Source organism: Falco peregrinus, chromosome 17 (genome assembly GCF_023634155.1).
Source record: "Falco peregrinus isolate bFalPer1 chromosome 17, bFalPer1.pri, whole genome shotgun sequence".
NCBI lineage: Eukaryota > Metazoa > Chordata > Aves > Falconiformes > Falconidae > Falco > Falco peregrinus.
The window spans coordinates 926538-951792 of record NC_073737.1 but is presented as its reverse complement, the minus strand read 5'-3'; the positions used below and the strand labels follow the sequence as shown (position 1 = coordinate 951792).

The window sequence follows — 25255 nt, the reverse complement described above, 5'->3', positions numbered from 1 at the left end:
GAAGTAATGATTTTTTTGGCCTTTTTTTTTTTTTTTTCCTTTTTTCTTTTCTTTTTTTTTTCAGGATTATTACAAATAATATTTACCTTTGTGCTAGTTCACATCTTGATGCTGTTAAACACGTGGCTGCAGCTGGTTTCCCATTCAGGGTAATGATATAGCACCGATGTTATGAAGCAAAACCTCGCCTGTGAGCCAGAACACCCCACACTTAAAAATCTATTACTTTTCAATATTATATGAATGTATTTTGCTTCAGCTCAGAGCAATTTCCTAGTTTACCCTTATTAAACTGGGAGAGGGCTGAGCAGAGGTTCTTGATTTATGAAACACATACTAGATTCATTAAAACCTTTAAAGATTTAATACATTTTATCAAGGCCTTAAATCTGGGCAAGCGCTTTAAAAAAAAACTAATACAGGGTGTATTTCATCTCTGGTGCCCTTTTGTGCTTATTTAAGAGCTGTAAAATTTGGATTGACGGATCGCAGGTATTTCATTCCTTATTTCTAAATGGCGCTGAATCCTCCTGACAGGCTTGTTATATATAACCCTTGGAGATCTATCGAGTGTAAAGATCAAATTATTCTCCTTTATTGATGTTTTATACGTCTCTCCCGTGTTTTTTAAGTCCCCTTCAACAGTTGCAGAGGGGGACACCGAGCGTGCCTTTGCCTGGGTGTTGCTGTCCCCACCACGGCCCAGGCGGGACCGGGGGCTCCCCGGCGGGGGGCCGGGGCGGCGGCGCCGGGCCCGAGCCCACGTGCTGTGGGGGGTCCTGCGGCGGCCCCCACGCGTGAGCTGGGGTCCGCGCAGGGCCGAGCTCCCGCGGGCGGGTCTCGAACCGGCGGTCGCGCTACTCCCGCGCCTCCACCGCCCCCTGGCGGGGCGCCGCCGCGCCGGAAGCAGCCGTCGCGCTGCGATGACGTCAGGGCGGCGCCGGGCTGGGGCGGCTGAGCGGGCCGCCGCCGCTGCCGAGCGCAGGGCATGGCCCAGCTGGGCGCCATCGCGGCGCTCTCCCTCAGCTTCCTCGCCGCCGCCTTCCTCTCGGCCATCCACAAGATCGAGGAGGGGCACATCGGCGTCTACTACCGGTGAGGCGGGCCCCGCGGCCCCCTAGCGCCGCGACGGGCCGGGCCCCGCGCAGGCTGCCTCTCACGGCCCTCTGTTTCCCTCCCTCCTTCCTTCCGCAGCGGCGGGGCGTTGCTGACCTCCACCAGCGGGCCCGGCTTCCACCTCATGCTGCCCTTCATCACGTCCTACAAGTCAGTGCAGGTGCTGCTGGGGCGCTGCTCGCCGGGCACGGGGCCCTGCCGCGGGGGTGCGCCGGGCTCGGGGGGCCCCGCCGCTGTGGTACGGGCCGGGGCCGGGCCGGCGGGGGGCCGGGCGGCGGGGCCGGGGGAGGTGGCTCGGGGTGTGTCTCGCTGGTTTGCGTGGGGCGGGTTCGGCTCTGGCTTTCAGCGTTTCCCCCGAGAGGTGCTAGGGGGAGATGCGGGCAAAACCCTGCAGCTTTTTCATACGCTTGTGAGCAAGTAGGATTTGTGCAGGGGAAATCCTGTCTCTTAAGCCTCTTTCTTAAATCTCTCTTCAGACCACGCTGCAGACAGATGAGGTGAAAAACGTTCCTTGTGGTACCAGGTGAGATGTCCAGCAGTTACCCCCCTGCAGTCCTTCACTTTTTGTGGAAACCTTCGGCTCCTTTCCCTTTTTTCCCCCACTGATTGTTCCAGTATGCTTTAAAACGTGTAGATTTGTTTTCATGGACTGGATTTCCCACCACCCTAACTGAAGTCTGTGGAAGGCTCTGTAATTCGTCGCCCAAGGTGATGAGGATGAGCCCTGCTGGGATGGTTTATGTGCAGCCATCTTCAGGGTCTGCACTGAGTTTTCCAAGCCTGGGCCTGCATTTCACGATCCCCTTTCTGGAGACACATGTAATTGAAACCAGGAGCCTGGTGCAAGGAGTGGGGTGTTGGGGGTTTGCCAGAGTGCTGCAGCAGTGCTGCACGGCTGGCTGCGCTCAGCCCACTAGAGGGGAGTGTCCTCCACTCAGAGCTGCACAGGCAGAGCACTTGGCTTCTAGCAAACTTCATCTTTATACCTTTTTTTTCCTTTTGCAGTGGTGGAGTGATGATTTACTTCGACAGAATTGAGGTGGTGAATTTCCTCATCCAGAGTGCAGGTGAGTGCTACCTCTGCGAATCCTGCCACCCAGAATTGTTTGTGCTCCTGATAGCATGACATGAGGTGAAGAAGGTTGTGCTCTTATTTGGAGCTGAAGTGTACCACAGGTATTCCCCTGTGTACCTTGTAAAACCTCATACTTCCTGGGCATAAGCTTTAAACCAGCTCTCCCAGACGGTTTATGTGTGTATTATTTCTTGCACATACTTTTTCTGTGCTGCTAATTGCTTCACCAATACCTGAATATCAGCCATCACTTTTATTATTTGTATGATTACAGCCCCGCTGGGCTGTATGCTTCAGTGAAGAACTGCTGATTTGAATAACAAGGTGTACAAAAGGTAGGGGAGATGAGGCTTCTGCGAGTAGAAGGCTGCCTCTGAAAGCCCAAGGAGAATGACTCGTGCAGCCTTTTTTTTTTTTAAATTCTATGGTTTTTAACATCCTGTGGGTTACAGGTGTGGTGTAACTGCCTGGCTCATCAGTGGTCTGCGTTGAGACCTCTGTTTTATGCCAACTGCAGGATGCCCTTCCCTTGTCGCGTGTTAGACCACACATTCTGTATTCTGCAGCTTAGACACAGCCCATTGCATGCTTGCAGATAGCACAGAGAGGGCTGTTAGCAGTTAGATGTCCCGTTTACAAAGCATGTGACAGGACATTGGTTAGTGTGTTATGAAATGTTAGCGATAAATACAACTTTCCTGAATGAAGTATTTGTTTGTGGCGCAGGCTTCTCTTGTGGGTGTGTTCCTCATGTGAGACTGGCGCTGCAGCTCTTGCTGCTGTGACTGAGCCATGAGGTTTTCACTGCAAGTGCTCAGCCCAGCCTGAGGCATCCCTCCATCCCAGCCCTTGACAGTCGTTTCTTCTTTTTTAGTATATGACATAGTGAAGAACTACACCGCTGACTATGACAAAGCTCTCATCTTCAACAAGATTCACCATGAGCTGAACCAGTTCTGCAGTGTCCACACGCTGCAGGAGGTCTACATCGAGCTGTTTGGTGAGCTGCCCCCAGCCTTTCAGTGTTGGATTGATGGCTCCTTGAGTGATATTTCTGGTGGTCATTTGCATGGTCTGTTGATGCAGAACTTGCTACCCGCAACTGATGGACTTTTTACCTATTAATCCAGCGCCTCCTCTGTTTGGAATCGGGATTGTTAACCAGCTGCCATCATTTACTCCTTGTTATCTTTCGGTGCTCAGTGCTTCAGTATGTTGTAACAAAAAAAAAAATCCAAACCTGACAGTAGTACCGGAGGGCTTTAGGGAAGGGACCAGTAATTCTGCAGCGTTATTTGTGTGTTTAGCAAATGTGACTTGTTCAATCAGTCACAGGGTTTGCTAGTCCAGATGGGAAAGCCAGTCTTCTGCTCTTTGCTGTTACAAAAAGTATGAGCAAGCACTCCCTGGCCTGTGGGTTTGATTAGCTTTGTGTCATGCACATGGCTGCAGTGCCCAGACACTGTGAGTGAGTGCTGGAAAACAGGGCTCTTGGCAAGGGCCCGCTGACCTCCCCTCCCTTGCTGCAGGCTGCTGGGAAATCAGGGAGCGCATGTGCTGGGAGAGCATATTGTGAAAGAGTCTGAAGAAAAGTTGCGGTTTCTTGGTAGAAACAGCTGCTGCCAGTGCTGAGTGTTTTGTTTATGGCTTTGGACTGACAAGAAATCCTTTCCAGCATTTCAGCACTACAGCAGTGCTGACTGTGGGCAAGGTGTCACTGTGAATAGTTTTGGACCCCAAATGGACAGGATTTGTGCCTGAAAGAACACAGGGCATTTGCAAACTCCTGTTTTCTGTTCAAACAGGGCTTCCCAAGGAGCCTGGCTTTCTGCTTTCTGAGATGCCTCTGCACAAGATGCAGAACTGGGGCTCGCTTCGCCTCCAGTTCCTTTATGGGACTGCTGGCGGCTGTACGGGTTCTTTGCCGATGGAGTCTCCAGATGTCAGCAGCTGCTGACGACAACTGCTTGAAATGGACTCAAAGCAACTGATTTGCACAGAAGGAACTTGTATAAACTCCCGTGTAACTCTTTGAGCTGAATGTTTTCTGGCTCAGGAGTTCTGGCACAGCCCATTTCGAGCAGACTTATGTCATTCTCTGCCCCCACATCTGCAAGCAGGTGCAGGAAACTGATAACAGCTGTTTCCTAAACTCCTGGCTGAACTTCATTATGAGGGTGAGTTCCAGATAGCTAAACTGGGACCAAAGCAAATAATCAAGGAGTGCAATGTGATCACTTTCAAGGCTGTTACATTTTTATTTTCCCTTTGCACTTCTCAGCAGGCCCCAACTGGAAAAACTACTATCCTTAGAGCTTTTCACTGAAACGGGGTTTTGGGTTGTATTTCCTTTTGAAATTTCTTAGCTACACTGGAGTTAACTGTTATCCATTGAGCCAAAGAGACATTACTGATGAGTGTTTTGCAGCCTATTACAATAACTACTGCAGCCATTTCACATTTCTGCCTTGCCATTTTCTTTGTCTCCTGCTGGCACACATGCAGCTCCTAATCAGTCACGATTTAGCTGGACCATGTTACTTCACGATCTAGTTGTGAAGATATCAATGGGGGAAGTGGGTTAGAGCACAGATTCTTTATCGTAAAGATGCTGCTTCTGGCTCGGAAAGATTCCAAACTGCAGCTCATGGAAAAGAGTTTCATTTCATAGCTGTCATGTTCCTACAGTTTGTCCCAAGTGTTTGGGGCTGGCCAGTGCTGCTTGACATGCTGAGAGAGATGGGAACCTGCCTTGGAGTCAGGGATGGTTTTTCTCAGCCCAGCACTTCTACATCAAACTTAGGTTTGACTTCCCAGGAATAAGAAATCTGAGCCATTCCAGCTAATTCTGTATGTGTTGACAGCAAGCTGCCTTGTGGGCTTTTTAGTTACCTTTTTTTTTTCTTTTTTCCCCCACCCCTAATCAGATCAGATTGATGAAAACCTTAAACTGGCCTTGCAGCAAGACCTAACTACCATGGCCCCTGGATTAATTATACAGGTAATCAGGATTCCACTTCAAGATATCTAAGGTGCAGATCATAAGGAGGGGTAAGGGCTAAAAGGAAATAGGAAGCTGTGAAACTTGTTTAGAAAATGTCTTTACAGTACAAACTTTGTTTAACTTGAGGAACGAGAACAGTATCCTTTCCATCTCCTCTTAGCTTTGATGTGTTGGTTTTCTTTTGGTGTTATTCTGGGTACTGGTTTACCCAGGTTATAATCTGCCATGTCAGGAGATCATTCAGTCCTACCTTTGCTCTGTGGAGTTTGGACCTTGTCACAATTTCTGCAGCATGTGAAAGCTTTGTGTGGCAGAGCATGCCCTTAGTGTTAGCTCCCCCGTCCTCTGCCGCCTCGGGGGCCATTTGGCTTTTGATTGTTGGCTGCTTGCCTATGTTTTCTTCGGTCTTTCTTTCCAGGCAGTTCGAGTTACAAAGCCAAACATCCCTGAAACAATCCGGAGGAATTATGAGCTCATGTAAGTGCCTGAGACTTGCACCTTTGTGTTACCAAAAAAGAATCGGTCATCCAGATTAATGTGTTTTCACAGCATGCAGTGATCAGAGTGCCCTCTGCCAGGCCTGCTCTCAGCCTCGTGCTGCTGTTCAAAAAGGGTCTGGTGAGGCTGCAGCAGATGAGCACATGTCTGTCACTGTAAGTAGCAGGCAGGTCACTGCTGAGTTAGAAGGTATTTCTCCATTTTGAACACAGAAATTATTTGCCCAAGGGGCTCCTTGCGCTTGACACTGGCCCTGTTTTAAAGAGGCCTCCCAGTGCGTGTGAGTGAGTGGCAGGTGGATGGATTCCACTGCTAATCCTGTTGTTTGACTAGGATGGAGAAACTGTTGATTCAACAGGCTGAAGACTTGCAAAGCTTTGAAATAACTTTCTTTAATAGCACTTGACATACTGGTCCCTTTTCAATGCTCTGAGCCAGCAGCTGCCTTCTCCTGCACTTGATCATTCAGAATCGCTTATGTTCTCTGAGCACTCTGCCGACAGAGCCTGCGTAGGTCAGAGTAAGATCCTTCTCGTCCATTTTGCTTCCCTAGCATTTCATATGACCTTTAGGTATCGTGATAAGCCACGTGTGGTATGGTCATGGTAGGCAGAATCCCAAATCAGCCTGTTGCCATAAATACAACAGGACATGTGTTGAGAGAGACTTGGTTTTGACTCTAATCTCTCTTCCCTAATTGGGATCAGGAGCAGAGTATTTTATTTATACACACACTTTTAAAACTTACTAGCGTATATACAAAACAGTAAGATAGAAAAGGCTTTAGCATGTAAAATGTACTGAGCCGTTTGAATGAAGGATGATTTCAAAGCTGTATACTTCCAAATGAAGAAGAATAGCTGTGAGGGCAAGGCTTTTAGAGGATTTTCATGTCTTACTTTGTTTAAATAATATCTTCATTAACAGTAGCCCAGAAAACTTACAGATGTGTATGGTCTGTGACCTGCCTCTTGTAGAAGGCAGCATGGCAGCCTGCAGAGAGTAGGAGGTAGTGTTTCACGCTGGCTTGAAAAGTCTTCCTGCTATGGAGGGGAGGAAAAGATGCTTTGGTTTAGAAAAAAAAGCTCTGTGTGTGCAGGTATGTGCACTCACTTTCCTGATTGCTGCCTGCCCTAAAGACATGCTGGAAGGAGGACTGAGCCAGCGGCTCATCCTGGAGGTGTGGTAGACCACACCACTTCAGTAAGCTCATGTTTTGTAACTGGCTTCTTCTGGCTTACTAGGGAGAGTGAGAAGACAAAGCTGCTGATTGCAGCACAGAAGCAGAAGGTGGTGGAGAAGGAAGCGGAGACAGAAAGGAAGAAAGCTCTCATCGGTCTGTATATCTTTGCTTGAAGGCAGTAACTAGCAGAGCGTGGTGGGGTAGGCAGCAAAAGGAACCCAGGCACCAGGGAGAGATGCTCCTGGTTCAGTTTTGGGTGATCTCTCTGCTGCATATGTTTGCAGCTGATCTGAAACTCTTCCAAAAAAACTCAGAAGAGTTTTTCAAGTGGATTCCAGCTTTGCTTACAAACGTAGACTGATGCCTTCTGAGGGCTGAAAATTCTTCCCACGATTGTTTTCACCAGAAGGGGGTGGTGAGGACATTCATGGGTGAAGCTGCTTCTGGCATTAGAAAGACTACGTGATGACAATGTGAATGTGTTCTTTTTCGTTTCAGAGGCAGAGAAAATAGCACAAGTTGCTGAAATAACTTACGGACAGAAAGTGATGGAAAAGGAAACAGAGAAGCGAATTTCAGAGATCGAAGGTGAGTGGTGAGCTTTCCAGTAAGTAAATGTTCTGTGTTGAATTTTATCTGAAAGTCCTGAAGCAGTTCACCATGGAGTTAAGTCGTTTTTAAAGTGTGTATATTGACTGTGTTCTTCAATCCAAGCTGACATTCACAGGGGTGAAGTTACTGGTCTGAAGTCTTTCATTTTAGCCCGTGTTTGTGGTACCTTATGGTAATGCATTGAGTTCTGAATAAATGTGTCTCAATACACAGATTCTCCCAACGTGTTCGCAGCCTATTTTGCAGTGAGGTTTTCAGGGGGGTAGATCAGTCGGGATAGCAGAAGGCATTCAGGGTACTGGGGCAATGACACAGTTAGTGAAGCTTGACTCCAGATTCTTAGGTGATTCTTCATATAACCAAAGTGCAGGAAGTATAGCTGTCACGAGTGTGCTGGAAGGGAATGGCAGGCTGGTGTCCTCCTAAAAGAGGTCGTGTCAGGTTTTGGATAATGGCTGCAGACTCTCACAAGAGAAGTGGAAGCATCCTAAAATACTACTGTCCGGTCTTGTGGGGACAGCCGCATCTCCCAGTTATCTGCAGTAGGGTAGGTTTGTAGAAGCTTTCTATTCTTTTCTGGCTTAAGATTCTTCTAGAACCTGTCTCTTTCTTGGAGGGAAGAAGAGGTACGCAAATTTAGCTTTAGTTCTTTGTGTAGTGTGAAATATTTAGAAAACAAAGTCTGGCTATTACAGAATGCAGCAGCAGGGGTCTTATATAGCTTCCAGCTCCTAAAGGTTGAGAGAAGGGGAGGGGGAGATGCTTCTTTTGGAAAAGTAGTCTTTTGTTTTAGCTGATAAATCTGTAATATCTGTTTAGTTTGCATTTTTGCTTTTTCATCCTCCTTTAGTTTTGCAGCTAACTACTTTTAGGAACTAGGATTGACCAGAGGCAGGAATAGCAATGTTTCTTTGCAGGCTGCGCCTCTTAAAACTCTTTCTCAAGGTGATCTTTCTAGGAGGTTATACTGTTAAGGAGATATCCCTTCACCCGTCTGATACAATGCTTTGTCAAGGAAATTCCAGGACATGAAAAGGGGTCTGCATTTCCTGCTCAGAGTGGCAAGCCCTTATTTTCAATTACATTCATTATAGGCCCTGTCAAGCTTTGCAGAAGGCCACTGAGGAGCCAATTAAGCATTTTACAGATCAGCAGGTTCTCATTAAGAAGTTCTCCACAGAAGTACAATGGTTTTTATTTCTTATAAATGTGTGTCACCGGGTGTCAGGCCTTCAGTTCAACTCTGCAGTGGCAGAGGATTCCTGTCTCCCTCATTCTTTCCAGTGTCTCTGACTGGAACCACTCCTTTTAGTCAAAAAAAGAGAAAGTCGTGAGCCAAACCATCCAATTGCTTACATGATTTTTAAGTGTAGCAGCTCACAGGGCTCCCTGTTAGTATAGGTAAACAAATGGTTTATCCAGCTGTGCAACTCAAATCCAGACTGGCATGTATTACAATCATGTGGCTCCTGTCGTAGAAGGAATGTCAAGAGATCACATTGAACCAGCTGGAATACACTCGTCTTAGCCTTAACATGGTGGCCGGATGTCGATCAGAAGAAAACAAAAGGAGTGCAGTGCAGAAAGGGGAAGTGCTTCTTCCCTTAAATGTCTCTGCTAGGAGTCAGTGGAGGAATTTCAGTATCTTGTAGGATCAGACCCTTTACGCAATTGTAGATATTGTAGAGAAACATCTCTCCAACATCTGTCCAAGGGGCAGAGCCTGTAAAGGTTAAAATCGCCTGCCTCTACATGCCAGAATCTTAACCTCAGTATCCCAGACAAAAATCCCATCTGGGGAATTGCATTCACAGTCCCAGACTTCATCTGTAGAGCAGTCTGCTCTGCTGTTCTTGGAGTCTTGTGCAAATGTCGTGGGTAAATACCATTTCTGCAGTGGAACAGTTGCTGTGTTTTCAGCACTAGCGTTAGTGGCTGGCTAGAGAAGAAAGAGTGTTCTCGGCCTGCGTGACAGGGGCGGTAATAAAAACCTTATGTTCGTAAAATGCTTTGAGGTCTTCAGTTGCAGATGCAATTTACTTATTTAATGCTATCATCCTGCAGCGTTTTAGATGTAAACTGAGATCCCATTTTGTTCCCTCTTCCCCTTGTTGTATCCTGTACAGTTTAGATGTGGTACTGGCCACTTTAAAAAGTTTCCAGCTGCAAATGGTGCTAACATGGCTGGAAATAAAAACCTGAATATGAGAGCATGTGTTCTCTTCCAGATGCTGCATTTCTTGCGAGAGAGAAGGCAAGAGCTGATGCTGAATGCTACACTGCTATGAAAGTAGCTGAGGCTAACAAGGTATTGTTATTTCCTTACGCTGTGCCTTGAAGCAGAGCTCATGAGGTTAGGCTGTATAGAAATACTCAGCAAAAGAGCAGTCTGTGTTTATTGTTTGCTTGTTGTGTCTCATTAAGTCAAAAAGCAAAACAAAGCCATCTCCTCAGAAGAGTTTTCATTGAGACTGAAACAATTGGATCCTTATTTGCAAATTCATTTTCTTCTCTGGACAGATGAATTTGTCAGGATACATGAAATACCTGGTCATCTCTGGAGACAGCTCTGCTAGATGCTAACGGGGCCATGGCTCCCTCTGTAGATAAAATATCAGTTTCAGTGTTGCCCTTTCACGCTGTTGTAATCAGACATGTTGATTCATCCCAAGCTGCAATCTGGCAAGCAATCAAAGCAGGGACATCTCTAGAGTGACAGGCAGGCTTAGAGTAAACAAGCATTCAGGTAAAGAAGAAGTGGAGCTGATCTTATACACCAAACTAATAAAGCCTTGGTACTAAAAAAGAAAAAGTAAAAAAAAAAAAAAAAAAAAAACCCAAAAAAAACAAACCCCAAAAAAACAAACACCTGGGAACAGAGGAATTATATGGGTAGAACTGCCAGGCTCGTTACTGCCTACAGCAAGTTCCCAGGACATCCCAGCAGGAAGACTTTCTGCTTTGTAAGGGTCAGTGAGAATGGACAGAGGTCTGGGATGTTTGTGCACAAGTTTTGTCCCAGTTATTCTATCCTCTCTGTTATAATGTCATTATCCTGAACAAATGAGCTCTGCTCTCCGAAACAGACTCGTCAATCTACTCCCTGGAAAAAAGCCAATTGTATTTTTCTTTCCAGTAGCTTGCATTGCAAGGGCTTTCAGTGAGTTATGTGCTTTCAAGCATCTCCATCTCTGGTACGTTTGGATTGAACATTTCCCCAGCTGCTTCCATCACTTTTGCATTTTGCCATTTAGTCGTTGGATTTAGAGCTTCACTTAGACATGCTGAAGGAGAGCCTTCTTCTGGGCACTCCATCTTTTCAGCTGAAGAGAGGATGAGCATGCCTGGTAGTGTTGTGGAAAAGTAGATACCTTGTATGCTGATGACAGAAATTTGCTTTTAACTGAATATGAGCTGTTGGTGATCAGTTTTCTTTTTGTGCAGCTGAAGTTAACTCCTGAGTACTTGCAGCTGATGAAATACAAGGCTATCGCAGCGAACAGCAAGATATATTTTGGTAAAGATATTCCCAACATGTTCATGGACTATGCAGGAAGCCAGACCAAATTTGCAGAGGGACTGGCAGAAGGAATCCAAGAAGAGGATGGGGCAGGAACCAGTGAGGACACAAAACTACTTCATAATACCAACTGAAAAGAAAGATTTCTATTCATTTTATATCAAAAGAGACATGAACTGGGAAGTTCCTTTTTGTTTTCCCCCTTTCCTGTACTGAAAGAGGAATCAGACTTAATCCTTTCATTCTTTTGTATGACAATTAGACACAAAGACTTTGGTATTTATGGGGTGTGTTTTCTGGTAACTTCTAAGCAGCCAGTTCCAGGTGTGTCCTCTAGATGCACTTCTCCCTGCTCTTGGACACATAGACCAGCTAGACTCTGTTGTGCAGCCAGCTTAGATGGGTACTTAACCTTGCATTGGGGTGGTTCATAGCAGCTGTAAGTTAACAATTTTTGAGGCTTTGGAGGGAGGGGAATTGCTGCTACAACTTCTTGTTTTGTTTTTTTTTTTCTTTTTGGAAATTTCAAGTACTTTATTTCAAACCCCTTTTCGAAAAAGGTGCTAGACTTTTGTACACTACACGTGTCTGCTTGAAGGCCCGGACCTTGTCCAAGTGGTAGGTTACTGCCAGTTGTGTGGTGAACTGGGATAATCTAATGGCCTGTGTCTGTGCTCCAGGTCTGTCTTGAGTGCAAGATGTAGCAAGTGCACAAAATCACCTTTTACTGAGGTGTGAGCTGATGTGTTTTGCCTTGGTAGGGCAGCTGTGACCATGTGCACAGCAAGTTAAAAATTTCAGCTGAAATCCTTCAGGTTACCTAGTTTCTGTGGGGGGATTTAAGCCTTAGACCACATGTCACGCAGGTAGTGACCCAGACTGTTCATTTTCTGTCTTAACACTGGTTTGTTTTCCATTTGTCATATTTGGGGAGGGCAAAGGGGGAGTCTGAATTTTGAGGCTTTTTCCAGCAATTTAGCTGCTAGGCAAGAGGTGTAGGCATGCCAATGGAGGCAGTGTCTTGCTAGTGGATAACTGGACTTGATTTTCAGTGAAACCAGACTGCAAGCACGGTACTTGTCATAGTTAGAAAAGCTAGGGAGAAAAGAATTTTTGTCTCAGGGAGCCTGACTTTGCAAAAAGCCTTGCTGGTGAATAACTTCTCGAATGACTAGTCCCTGCGGTCATTACAGTATGTTATCTGCCTCTCTGCAAGGCCAACTGGATGTCAGTGTTTACAGTGTCTTATTAGGAAGAGGACATGCAGGTAAACTGAAATGAATGGAACCCAGTTACTGTTGGCTTTGGGTTTTTTTTCTGAACAGACCTTGTGAAAGGAAGATAGACTAGTAGCAAAGGACACAAAACATCACACTGAAAAGTCACAGGGCAAAGAAAAGAACCTCTTCTCTTTGAACTGTCAAAGATAAATTTTCCCTTTTTTTGCTCAATGCTATATAATGTACCTTTTCACTTCAGAAAACAGATTAATTCTTCACGTACCAGATGCAAAGAGGTAATAGGGTTTTGTTTTCACACATGCAAAACTTGAGTGTTAAAGACAAAAGTTCTGGCCTAGAGAGAACATTATTTTTTTTCCTCTCCCTAATCCATCTGCCACTTGGCAGGAGAGCCTGTTTATTAATTGCTGTTATAATTTGTGGCCAACACACTAATATGAGATGATGTGAGTGTAACTGCTTAGTTGTCAGAGACCAGCCTATTGCATTTACAATCTTATGCCCCAAATGCTTGCTACCTACTACACTTGGTTTCACTCTTCAGTTTTTTAAATATGCATTAGTCTTTGTAATAAAGTGATCACACTAAGATAGAACTCTGATGAATTTCGGCTGCCAGTCCCAGTATTTTCACTTCACTTTTCTTTTCCCTGTTAGGTGAGTGACTATTGATACTTGAAAATGCAAAATAAAAGATATGCATCAGTTTCTGCTGGAGAAAAGTCCCATCTCCTGTGTGTCATCTTTGTATTTGTTGGAAAATACGAGCTAAGGGAAGTTCCACCTCCAGATCTATGTACTATATTAGACAGCACAGCAGTCAAAAAATTGCATCAATAGGTAGGCTGTAATATTACTAACTTTTATAAATAGGTCTCTGCAGGAAGATTATGAACAGGGAATAGCAGAAACTTAGCATGGAGGTAACAGTACATAAACCTTTGAGGATGATCCCATTTGGGATTGCTCTACATTCATGTTAGGCTTCCATTAGTAACTAAAACCTACGTTTTACATGAGTGTGTTTCACTAACGAACAGATGCAAATAAGCCAAAGTGGTATTATAAAGCATGTTTTTGTATGACTTCAGAGTAAGACAATAGTTTGGAATAAGTAGGTCTTGATTATTTTTTTCAATTGAAAACATTACTGCTAAGTTATTCTTGTAATTTAGTTAAATTGTAATTAAATTGTAATAAGGGTAAAAAGCAAAAACAAGTTGAAATCTTACCAGTTCTCACTAAGTCAAAATCCACTGTTGCACGTTCTTTCAGGTTTCTACATTGTATGTATAATTTCCTTAAGTTTGTAGGGTAGATCTGTCACTACAGCAAATTTTTATTCCATCTCTTTGACATTTTGTCCTATTTCCATAATCTGAAATCTTGAAATGAAGATCTGAATTTTAAACCCAGTCTGTATAACAAAGAAAATACAGGTTTGTGGCATTGCTGATACCTGAGAATTGCTGGCAGGAGCATGGTAATGCTTTACCAGTACAGTCTTTGATCTTCTCATGTATTGAATTAAAAGCCTTTTTATTTTGGTATTTGCTATGACAATAAAATGGCCTTCAATTTTAATATCAGTCTTTTTTTCATGGATGACCTTTAACACAGTGTGTAGATATATTTGCAGGGGAAGTTTTATGAGGGGTAACATCAAGGCTGCCGCTGCTCCAGTGGGAGAGTGTGGAGCTGTGGAGTGCCGTCTCGGTGCTGTGCTGGCAGAGACGTGCCTGTGCTGCTGCACAGTTTTTCCCTTTCCACTGAGCAGGAGAGAGGAAAGTGGAGCTTCGGCAGAAGAGGGGCAGACGTGTCCCATGTCGGCTGGGCAGCCAGCTGAGGAATGCCGCTAGCGTCTTTCAGCCCCACTTTGCTAACCGCATTGGTGAAAAATAGATAACAAAACTTCAGTGGCAAATATCTAGGATTTGGTAAAGTTTGCAGAAAATCATTGTCATGTTTTACCAGACAAAGGGCAAGAACCTTCTGGGTATTTTAAAACAGCTGTGTAAATACTGTCATTGCTCAGAATATGGGGAGGGAAGAGTAAGTTCTGCACATTAAGACAAATATTTTAGTTAATGGGTTCCAGCTGGCAGTTTCCCATTCTTTCCATCTGACTTGCTGTGATAAAGACTGGCATTGTCCGTGGCCCCACGGCACTGGGGCCTCCCGCGCCGTCTCCAGCTGCGTGGCTGCCGCTGCCTGTCTCAGCCCTCAATGCTCCAACCGGGCGTGCAGAACAAGTGGTGTCGCCTGCCCTGGTTTTATGAAGTTTTTTTCTGAAAGAATTTAAATTTGTACCCCAGGGAGACTGCTTTTCATGCAGGTGGGAAGAACATAACTTCTGAGGGTGTGTGGTGGACTTTGTAATTTCAGGGGTGTTTTTTCTTGGAGCATGCATAGCTCTGCAGTACTGTTGTGATGGGCAGGGCTTGCCCCTGAACAAACGGGGCTGCTGGCTGCTGATTTTCTTTCCAGTCATGAGAGCCAAGGGTTCCTGCAGACGCCTTCCTTGCAGGCCCGAGGGCTCCTGCCCACACACCTTCTCCCTCTGCAGCCGGTAGACACCTCATCCTCCCTGGCCTGCCACCGAGGGGAGGCTGGGGTGCCCATGGGGTGCCATGGCAGCGATCAGAGTTGCTGATGCCATGCTTGTTCCTCACAGCCGGGCCCCCCCCGCTCTGCTCGCTGCCCCTCAGCCCGGCGTCGGGCCTGCACCCCCACCCAGCAGCACCACGGGCAGGCAGATGGGTTTGGGCAGCGCCAGGCGGGAGCGGGGCAGCCGGTCAGGGCTGTTCCCCACGGCACGGGGGTCAGACTGCGTTTGTCACCAGTTTTGGCCTGTATTTGTCGCCTGTCTTGGCCAAAACCGGTGAAGGGCGTGAGGTGAGGGAGGGAAGGGGAGCATGCGCACTGCAGGCAGCCCCAGCCGGGCCCTGCGGCCCGGCCTTTCCCCTCAGGAGCCCGTGGGGCTTGTGGATGGCCCCGGGCGGTTCGGCGAGCGGGGTCCGGCCCGAGCTGGCCCTCAGCCCCGTGGCCAGGCCTCCGCGCTGCTCCCCGTACCGCCCACCATGGTGCCCGCCGACCTCCCCAACATGGCGCCACCGCCCAGGGCCCCGCCTCGCCTCTGCCATTGGACAGCGGGGCGCGGAGGAGCGATACCATTGGCCGGCGGGGCGCGGAGGAGCGATGCCATTGGCCGGCGGGGCGCGGAGGAGCGATGCCATTGGCCGGCGGGGCGAGGAGGAGCCATGCCATTGGCCGGCGGGGCGCGGAGGAGCGATGCCATTGGCCGGCGGAGCGCGGAGGAGCGATGCCATTGGCGGCGGGGCGGGGAGAGGAGCGGCGCGCGCGTGTGTGTGGCGGAAGGCGGCGGGGCCGCCGGGGATGTGGAGAGCCGGCATGGCCGCCGGGGATGGATTGGGCCCGGCGCTGCGGGCCGTCACCGAGCAGGTGCAGCAGGCGGCAGCGCGGAGGCCGCAGGTGAGGGGCGGCGGAGAGGGCCGGGGAGCGCGGGGGAAGGCCCTTACCCCGCCGGGGTAGGCCCGCTCGCCATGGCGGCACGTCCTCCGTCACCATAGAGACGGGCCCCGCATCCTTGAGGGCAGGTCCTCCGTCGCCGTGAAGGCAGTCCCCCATCGCCACGGACCCCGCGGGGTCGGGTGTCGGGCCCCCCCCCCAGCAGAGGAGACAGCACCCCATCACGGACCCTAGAGACAGGCCTCCCCGCGCTGTAGCCGGTCCCACTGGGACAGGCCGTCCTGATCCCCTCCCACGGCAGCACCAGGCTGGGGCTGGGGGGCTTGAGCTGGGGCTGGGGGGCCTGGCTGGCCGCTGCGGGACACGGGGGAGAGCGTGAGGCAGGTTAGGGCCTCCTCCAGGTGTCCCCCTCACCCTTGGGTGCTTCTGCAGGGGCTGCCAGCTGTGCAGCCGCGGCTGGTGGCCGTCAGCAAGACGAAGCCGGCAGAGATGGTGATTGATGCCTACAGCCACGGGCAGCGCAGCTTTGGGGAGAACTATGTGAGTTGGCTGGGCCCCACGGGGCTGCGGGTGGGCCCCCACGCCTAGGGCAGGCACCGGGCACCCAGTGTGCCTGGGGAGCTGGGCTGGGGTTCGGCGCCGGGCTTCTGCCCTCGTGTGAGCGAGGGGCACGCTGGTCCCAGGGACACATGTTCCAAAGAGACCGCTCTTGTGGTGCAGGCGCGTCTGGCATGGTTCTAACGAGAGATTGTCTTTGATTCTCCTAGGTTCAAGAGCTGCTAGAAAAAGCATCAGACTCCAGAGTAAGTAGGCAGTTCTTTATATATCCTCTCTCCCTGTGTAGCTGTGTCCTGAGAGCTGTTCAGCAGAAGTCCCAGTTTTAGGGATTTGGAGGCTGTTTGATCCTTGTCTTTTCAGATAAATAGTGGGGTTATTCTTAGCACTTTATCTCAGCCCCATTCCGTCTCCTTGCCTTGTGGGCTGGAGAGGATTCTGTGAATACATGTGCCTTAGTCATGAAGTATTTTTCTGAATAATGCTTTACCTTTTGTGCTTTCTGCTGTAGGAGATGCACAGCCCGCTTTTAAAAAAAATGGTAACACTCAGTTTGGGGAAAACATCGTTTTATGACTGTTCAGTTACAAAAGAGTTTTGCTTTTCCCATGCACGGTGTAATGCTCTGCAGCCACCATTCTGTTCCTCTCCAGGCTGTGAAGCAATCTCAATAAACACTAGGAGCACTGCCTGAAATGTGTCTTTCAGGGTAAACAAGAGAAGAAGATTGGGTGTCTGGTATTTTGTTTGTGAGCAAACTAAGACTTAAGTACTGTGGGGGGGCAGAGGGAATTGTCATTCAAACAACTGTTCCTGTCTGCTTTCAGATTCTGTCATCATGTCCGGAGATTAAGTGGCATTTTATTGGCCATCTGCAGAAAAATAATGTCAACAAGTTGATCGGTAAACACTATTTAATTTTTTGTGGGGTGACCTTGTGGGCAAGAGTCTTCCAATGTTCAAATGATAACAGCCTCATATACATTAACTTACCGCTGCTTGTGTCTCTGAGCCAGCTGAGTTGTAGGTACAAAAAATACTCTGCCAGCAGAATTGCCCTCAGCCTGTGTTTTCTCCCCAGCCGTCCCTAACCTGTTCATGTTGGAAACAGTGGATTCTGTGAAACTGGCAGACAGAGTCAACAGCTCATGGCAGAAAAAAGGGTCAGCTCAGAAGCTGAAGGTCATGGTGCAAGTTAACACGAGTGGAGAAGACAGTAAGTGGCCTTTTCTGATGATATGCAGGTCTGTCCTGCTGACTTGACAGAAACAACCTGAGTGGGATGGGTTGGTATGCGCTCTTAAAGTGTTTCTCTAAGCTAGGAGTAAACTTGCTCATCTGTTTGCGACTGCCTGGCTGCGGGGAGGGGAGGTCAGGTCTCTGGCAGAGCTTGACACAAATCTCCCGGCTTTTTGCCAGGTAAGCATGGCCTTCCTCCCGGAGACACTACAGCTGCTGTGGAGCATGTCATCAACAAGTGTCCAAGCCTGGAATTTGTGGGGCTGATGACGATTGGCAGCATCGGGCATGACCTTAGTAAGGGGCCAAATCCTGACTTCCAGGTAAGATTTTTCTAGAAGAAAATGTCAGCTGTTGGCTGGCCTCCCATTACAGTCTGTTGTCTATCCCAGCCAAACCAGTAGGTTGTCAATAGAAACACCTTGTTCAGAGTAGTACAGAGCTCTGAGGTATCAGTACTAATGCAGGTGTTGGGCTTGTTTCTGCAGAGGCCAGAAGCCCATACATGTTTGGTCGCATCTCTTCTCTGAAGCTGTAGCCAGGGTATTAGCAGGGGCACCTCGTGCAGCAATTACTGCCCTGGATCCTCTGGTCCTGCTTTCAGTTGGGGTTTCAGTCAGCACACTGTGTGCACAGGGCTGCAGCAGGCAGAAGAACTGGGTCTGTGTTCCTTGTCTGTCAGGCTGGTGTGATAATTTAATGTCTTCAAAAGATGTGTAGAGTTGTAAGTACGTGTGTCATCAGTGCCACAGCATGTAATGGGAAATCTCCAGGTGCTGTTACGATGCTGCAGAGCAAGCTTCAGTGGGAAGCGTGGGAATTGCGTTCAGCCTGAAGGAGACTTCAAAGAAAGGCAGAAATCGTGATCTGTGAAACCCTGAAACTGAGCTAGCATGGCTGTCAAGTGTGTGGTCCTCTTTTCTTTCCTCCTCCCTTCTAGATGCTGCTGTCTTTGCGGCAGGAAGTGTGTGAAAAGCTGAATCTCCCCATTGAGAAGGTGGAGCTGAGCATGGGCATGTCCACAGACTTCCAGCACGCAGTAAGTCTGGTTTCCTTCTGCCACCCCTTCTCTTGGGAAACAAACATGCCAGTGGTAGGCACCCAAAGTCCAGCCCAGGCATCATCCAAAATGGCCTCTTAGGCCTGCCCTTGGATAGCGGTACCGATGGTGCTGTTCTGTGAAAAACAGCTCTCCTGGTCCTGGGATAGAGTTCTGCAGATCAAAACAGACCCTAGCTGTAGCTGCAGGTGGCGAGTACATGGGGAACTGTCCTGTGATATGGGGAGCTGTCCTTCTGTGACATGGCGAGCATCAAGGTTGGTTGCGGACTGTTGGCAGACGTGGGTGGCAGCCCTGCCCTGAACTCCTCCTTTCTGTCTCTTTGTAGATAGAGGTTGGATCCACAAACGTCAGGATTGGAAGCACTATTTTTGGAGAGCGAGATTATTCCAACAAAGCAGTCGGTGGCAAAGCCCCTGCTGAAACTAAAGCCAAAACGGAGACCTTGACAGTGCAGGATCATTAGATGGAGGAAAAAAAAAAAAAAAAAGTGGTCTGGACAGAGGACAGATGATGGGAGACCTCACTATGCATTCTTACTTCCCTCCATGTTGACACCAGATCACGATGGTGAGAGGGAATTCCTCGTAACAGAGCAGAGCCCAGAAATGCCTCATAATTTATTGTGATTATAGAGTACCCATAGAAACTGGAAATTTTTATAACCAACAAATAAGAAAATTTATGTTTGAAAGTGACTGGTATCTTGGCTCCTTCAAGGTGGTTAAGAACAGTGACTTTTGGATGATAGGTTGAACAAACTAACATTTGTCAGGATGGAGTTGCTAATGAGCAAGATTTAGCTGCAGCAGTGTTGGTGATTATGGTTTCACTGAGGACTAAATTCTTCATTAAACAAGTTATAATCTTGCCAGAGACCTATAAATGTTTCCCCAAATAAAAATTTTGCACATGGTCACTACTGAGGGATGCTTGCTTAGAAACTGCGATAGAGACATACTGTGACTGTATCCATTTAAACAGAGGATGAATAACAAGCACACAAGGATGGATAAGGAGAGCAGCTGCCAGCATAAGTTCGTGGCGTAATGTTTTGGATGCAGATCACAAGTGTGGGAGTGTCTTTTTGGCTGAAGTCTATATGTGTCCTTTTCAGGCTGACACTGCTAACCTTTCCCCCTGGTTCCATGTCTGCTCAGGTCTTCTGGGATGCTTTCAACCTTCCCCTTCCCCTCTTGTGAAGTGTTGTAAGGAGTTATTTTCACCATGCGTAGGAGTTCTTGATGTTGTAAGTTCTTTTTGGTCAGAGTGGGGGTTTCCTGCAAGGTCCCTGGTCTACCATCAGCTTGCTGTTGCTTTCCAAGGCAAGTCACTTAACCATTTGGTGCCTCCACCATCCCATATACATCTGTATGAGAATAATAATGCTTGTCTCACAGGGCAGCGGTGAGCTTTGCTAGAGGCCCTTCGGGAAAAGTACTTCAGAAAGTAAAGTATTATTGTTCCACTGTCTTCTAGGTTCCTGAAAAAAAATCCTTTCGCCACTGACAGAGCTTCTAGGCTATGTCCTAATATCTTAAGTGCTGATCTAGCCTTTACTTCTCCTGGAAGAGGGAAACAAGACTCTCTCACTGCAGTAACTTTCATTCAGTTGTGAGCAGAAGCCCCTGCATTGTGTCACGTCATTTGGCCAATGGTAGCTATGGCAAGTCTCTTGTAACCTGTGTTACAACTACTTTTTTGGGCTTTTGTGTGCTGCTAAGAGGAGGGGACATCGGTTGCCAGCAGAAACATCCTTCCCAGGCTTTTCTCTGTGTGCGTGTGGTTAAATCTAGCTGTTGGTTTTACTCTCTGACTATAAAAGCTGAATGTAAATGAAAAGAGTCAACACCAACCTGTCATAGCTACATGGTTTAGAAGCAACATGCAGTCTGAGCTGCCCTCCTCGGCACTGCACCATGTGTTGTTTCATAGTCTTATTAATAAAAAGTAGTGAATTTTAATACCATCTGTGCCAACTATAAAGCTATTAAAGATGTTATTTTTATGTTCCAGCCTTGTGAATAAATGCCCTGAGTGGTCGTTGAAGCTGTTTCCCTAACCTGGAGCTGCTGTTGAGCGAGACTTGCTTGTCTCAGGATGGAGGGAGGAGGGTGGTTTGAAAGACAGCCGAAAGCCAAGCTTGCTTTGATCAGAAGGGGGAAAAAAATAGCTGCTGAGTTGGGCGACATGTCAGCTGGCGTGAGCTGTTTGTGGAGAAGCCCTCTGGGTGGCAGTGCTCCCCAGGGCCGGGGCAGCGCTCCTGGCCCACCGAGGAAGGGACAGCAGCTCCTCGGCTGCTTTCGGACAGGTACGGATCAATAGTGAGCCTCAAAAAAAAATATTTCCCATCTGATGGTTGAAGTTAAATCCCTTCCTCTTCCACCTCTGTCTTCCCAGAATTTCAGCACCACGCACTGACCACACATCCTCATGTTTGCAGATTTCACAACATGAAAAGCCTTTCGTTTATTTTACAAAAACAAAGTCAGGACACTGGTTCTATCTGAATTTGATTCCAATGCACAAAGACTGCCAGTGTCCCTGCAGTGCGTTTGCTATTTGTAAAATGTTGGCTAGAGCTCTCCGTAGCAAATAAGGAGCAAAAGCGATTTGCTACCTGAGCTTACAGAGCTAGCCCAGCCCCGGAGCAGGTGGTTCTGAGCCCGAGCAGGAGATCACGGACCCCCTGCTCTGCTCACCCCTTGCCAACAGCCTTTTCCCACCAGCCTGTGACTCCAAAACCCGCTGCGCTGCTGCAGTTCTTTCTGTTCAAGCACAGAACAGTGGGGTGGGTTTACATAGAGAATTATCTTGCGTCGTGGCTCATGCCCCCTCTTGCTTTTCCTCTCTCAGGCATTTTGTGCTTTTTTCCTGAGCTGGAACTGGACGCTGGCCGAGCTTAATGCAGTAGTAAATGGCGTAAACTGGGAGGTGAGTGTGTGCGGGTGGCCGTGGGGCAGGGCAAGGCTTGTCCTTGGCTTCCATGCCCTGGAGCTCTGGCTCAGCACAGTGGTGTTTTAGGAGCAGACCAGCTCATGACAGCGTATGGTCTTCTGGTTTTCTGATCTGCCTGCGTACTGTCTGCTAAAACAGTTAGGGCTCCGTCGGCTTTGGTGGTGGCCTCCTGCGTGAGCATGTGGCAGAGCTGCACGTCTCGCTGGTTCTGCAGGGCCGTGCCACGTGGCGCTGGGAATGCTCTTGGCTGTGGGACACCTCTCCCTTCTGGCTGGGCCATGTCCAGGCTGTGCGGGTGCCCCACGGGGAGCAGCTTGGGTGCTGTGCCCGAACAGCAGCGCTGGCTGCAGCTGCAGTGGCCAGTGTTGGGCTGTGACAGGGCGCTGGAGAGGAGAGCAGTGTGAGCTTCTGCTCCCTTCCTCTGCAGCTGTTTCTGCCACCCATCGTGCTTCAAACTGGCTTTTCTCTTCTGGCTATGTCATGCTCTAGAGCTTTGCCGTGCTCCTCCAGTGGCCAAGCCTCCCCAAAGCTGGTGCAGCAGGCAGTGCCCACCAGCACCTCCTGTTCCTCCTTGAGGTGTCCACCTCAGGCCTGAGCCAGGAGAGTGCGGATCTGTGGTGTTGGTGATGCCAGACACCTGTCAGGGGGGAGCAGGGCGCAGACCACCCACTCCTTCCACAGAGGTCACCCGGCAGATGGTAACTGTTGGTCATTGCAGTGGAGCCAACAAGCTGGAGATGAAAGGCTCCTTGGCCTCTTAATGAACCACTCCCCGCTCAGGCAACTTGGCCCCCTGCAACACAAGCTTTATTTACATCTATTAAAAGCACTTGACTGGTTTATTGAAGCAGCAGTGCTCTCGCTCCTCAGAGCAATGTCACTGTCAATATTTGCCTGGAAGGAATGCGTCCAGCAGACGAAGGCTTGTTTTGTGGCCAGAGGGATGACTCCTCCCTCGTGACTTAACAGCCCTTGCTGCTGGCCAGTCGTCACCCCCCCGGAGCAAAGGCACAGCCCCGGGTTTCCCAGCAGTCCCCCGAGGTGACCCTTGCTTCCTTGGATGGGGGCACAACAGGCTGACCCCCCCCACCAGAGCTGTGTCAGTGCATGGAGCAGGGCTTCACATGCACTGTGGAGAAAAACTCTTCCTGGGGGCTTGGGGAGCATCTGTGGGCAGGCTTGGCTGCCTCTAAAAGGAATAAAACTGTTGATTATGCTGGACGGGATGATGTGCTGCTGCTTCTCCTTTCCTAGCTCCTGCAGAGATGGGCTGGCTGCCCGAGGCCATCCTCATCCTCAGGGAAGCACTGGTGCCAAAGCACACTCTGGTCACCCGTTAGGTGAGAGTCCAGGAGAGTTCACTCCCCTTCCTCCACCAAACCAGCATTGATTTATTTTTTATCAGATAATATCCTTTGTGTTGCAAAGCGCCTGGAGCCGAGCTTGGCCTCCCCGCTGAATGGCAGCGCAGGCCGGGTGCTGATGCACGCAGATGCGCAGGGAGGCGGTGGGTGCCGAGCCCGGTGAGCAGGGATGGCTTGGAGGGACGCAAAAGCACCCGCTCCCCGATACATGGCCGGGCAGGCGCAGGGGGCTCGGTTTGCATGAGAAAACCGGTAGATTTGGGTCCGTTCCCTGCTCTGCTTCAGGCTCCTGCTGCGGCCGGAGATGCTGCGGGCAGGTGAGAGCCGGGGGTGGGGGGCAGCCAGGAGCAGCTCGACCCCGCGGCAGAGCCCGCTGCAGCCCTTCAAAGTGGAAAGCGTATTTATTTCTGGGATATCAGGTTTCCGGCAGGAAGGCCGGCAACTGCCAAGGTTTTTATTGGATCCCAGTGAAAGGAATTTAGAGAGTCGTGTGCTTGTTGTCTTGCCGTGTGCCTACAGTGCTTAAGGAGCATTTTTACCTTTGGATGGGAGCAAGAGGCATGGGGATTTGGCATCTGGCACCGGCATGTCCGTGGTGATGGAGTTTCAGACAGGTTGCCTTGTTGTCTCCCAGGCAGGAGGCATCAGGAGGGGTCTGGGCTGGGAAGGCACAGAGAGGGGCTTGGAAGTAGTTGAAAGAACCCGAACTCCATCGGGCTTGAAGCATGTGGGAAGTGTTGCTTGAGCTTCTCTCCTCGTAGCCGGGCCGGGGCCGGGTATTTCACATTTGTTACTAGTTTGGACAAGGTTTTGACTGTTCTTGGAGGTAATTTAATAGCAGATTGAAATTCTGAAGACCACGTACAGTGGCTTGATTGCTTCAATGTGTCATGGAGACAACTCCAGAGCTCTGATTGCCCTTGGATGTTGCCAGCATTGACCAACATCCTGCAGGACCTGAGATCCATGCCAAGTCCCATCCTTGTCCGTGCACAGGGAGCTCTTGCCTTGCTGCTGGGGTTTCCCAGGGCCACTTCTAGCCCACTGTAGGGCTGCTACCCCGAGGAAAGGGAAGAAGAGGGGCAGCAGCTGTGGTTTGGATCACTATCAGAGCTGCAGTTGGTAGGAACAGGAGTGTGAGCATCTCCCTGGCTCTCCCTGTGGTGGAGAAATGAAAGGGGCCAGTGAGAGGCGACGCAGGGCAACCCGGGGTTGAGAGTGCCCCAGCGCAGCAGGACCACCTGTGGCAAGGGGCGAGCCAGGCTCTGCTGAGTTCCTCCAGACACTCAGCACCGCAGCGCTGGGCCCTTCCCTCGGGGTCGAGCTGCTGGAGCCTTGTGTCTCAGTCCCAGCTCTTGCGCTGACAGGCGCAGCGTGCGTGGTGCTGCACGGTACCTGCTGTCTAAACTGGTCTTTGCTCTCCCTTGGGGACACCCAGAGGGAACCATGGGCTCCAGCCTGCAGGTTCATCTTCTCCCAAAGGAGGAGGGAAGACCACTCTCGCTTTCTGCAGTGTTTAAAGAGGGAGGCACAGCTCACCCTTTTGGGTTTTGGGACGGCTTTCATTCTGTGCAGATGCTCACAGGATCTCTGAGCGGATACTGGACACAAGTGGTTTCCTGTTGCTCTTCCAGCTTCAGCTGCAGGATCTGGGACCAGCATCCTGCAGTGCTGAGCACGGGAGGGTAATTTCTACAGTGGAAATTTTTCTCAGTGGAAAAAAGGAAAAAGAAAAAAGGAAAAACACAAAAAAAGAGAGGAAGATGCGGGTGCACTGTTGAGTGTCCTCTTTTAAACAAGGTGATGCCAATCTCCAGGGCTCTGCGCCTGTGGCTGATCCCCCAGGCCAGGGGATGGGAGGTCTGCAGGGGGTGCGACTGGCCACATGAGAACCCCTGGGGGCCACGGTCCTCGCCCCAGCGTGGCTGCTGGCGGCAGCGAGTGCCTGGGTAGGGAAGAGCTGCAGAACCGCCGGTGAAGTGGCTAACGGGTTGTGCAGGAACTGAGCTGCTTCGGCTCCCAAACAAAAGCACATGTGGAAGCCCCTTGGGTGTGCGTGCTGATGAATATCTCCTCTTTCCCGAGGACCACTGCCACAGTGAGTTGCATTTATTTGCAGAAAGGAATACATTTCTTTTCCCCTCCAGAAACTATTGGTCCTGGAGAGAAACCGCATTCCCAGAGCCATCTCTTGCCGTCCTTCCGTGATCCTCTTCGTCTACTCCCTGGCACGGGGTCCTGGAGACTTCATTGCCTTAGTTTGATCCTTTTGCTTTGGAGCTGCAGTGAGCCGTGGCCCAAGCCCCGGGGGGGAGAGGGCTGGGGGCAGAGCAAGAGGCAG

General features: G+C 49.2%; 2 protein-coding genes across 6 annotated transcripts; both read left to right on the top strand.

Annotated features, from left to right (window-relative positions):
• Positions 1–920: 920 nt before the first annotated feature.
• On the top strand, positions 921–13833 carry ERLIN2 (ER lipid raft associated 2). Of its 4 annotated transcripts, XM_055820086.1 has the most exons (11): positions 925–1095; positions 1195–1276; positions 1593–1639; positions 2122–2183; positions 3066–3191; positions 5119–5192; positions 5614–5672; positions 6938–7029; positions 7375–7464; positions 9717–9796; positions 10933–13833. In XM_055820086.1, the coding sequence occupies exons 1-11, from the start codon at positions 989–991 to the stop codon at positions 11140–11142; spliced, it is 1029 nt and encodes a 342-aa protein (XP_055676061.1). In that variant the 5' UTR covers positions 925–988; the 3' UTR covers positions 11143–13833. The 4 variants fall into 4 exon arrangements, 2 of the variants coding, with proteins under 2 accessions (XP_055676063.1, XP_055676061.1); XR_008750036.1 differs by lacking the exons at positions 6938–7029; positions 10933–13833 and having other exon boundaries at positions 923–1095; XR_008750037.1 differs by lacking the exons at positions 5119–5192; positions 9717–9796; positions 10933–13833 and having other exon boundaries at positions 921–1095; positions 7375–7422.
• Positions 13834–15587: 1754 nt separating this feature from the next.
• PLPBP (pyridoxal phosphate binding protein) lies at positions 15588–20641 on the top strand. 2 transcript variants are annotated; one of them, XM_055820084.1, is made up of 8 exons: positions 15588–15741; positions 16171–16278; positions 16506–16541; positions 17121–17196; positions 17375–17509; positions 17713–17855; positions 18473–18571; positions 18921–20641. In XM_055820084.1, exons 1-8 carry the CDS (start codon positions 15646–15648, stop codon positions 19056–19058), a joined length of 831 nt encoding a protein of 276 aa, XP_055676059.1. In that variant the 5' UTR covers positions 15588–15645; the 3' UTR covers positions 19059–20641. The 2 variants fall into 2 exon arrangements, with proteins under 2 accessions (XP_055676059.1, XP_055676060.1); XM_055820085.1 differs by lacking the exon at positions 16171–16278 and having other exon boundaries at positions 15604–15741.
• Positions 20642–25255: the final 4614 nt, after the last annotated feature.

Excerpts from the sequence above, each read along its gene's own strand:
- ERLIN2 (XM_055820086.1), top strand. The coding sequence starts at position 989 with ATGGCCCAGCTGGGCGCCATCGCGGCGCTCTCCCTCAGCTTCCTCGCC. Across the intron at positions 5,193-5,613 it reads CCCCTGGATTAATTATACAG|GCAGTTCGAGTTACAAAGCC; the intron begins GTAATCAGGATT and ends CTTTCTTTCCAG. Across the intron at positions 7,030-7,374 it reads AAGGAAGAAAGCTCTCATCG|AGGCAGAGAAAATAGCACAA; the intron begins GTCTGTATATCT and ends TTTTCGTTTCAG.
- PLPBP (XM_055820084.1), top strand. The coding sequence starts at position 15,646 with ATGTGGAGAGCCGGCATGGCCGCCGGGGATGGATTGGGCCCGGCGCTG. Across the intron at positions 17,197-17,374 it reads TAATGTCAACAAGTTGATCG|CCGTCCCTAACCTGTTCATG; the intron begins GTAAACACTATT and ends TTTTCTCCCCAG. Across the intron at positions 17,856-18,472 it reads GGCCAAATCCTGACTTCCAG|ATGCTGCTGTCTTTGCGGCA; the intron begins GTAAGATTTTTC and ends CCTCCCTTCTAG.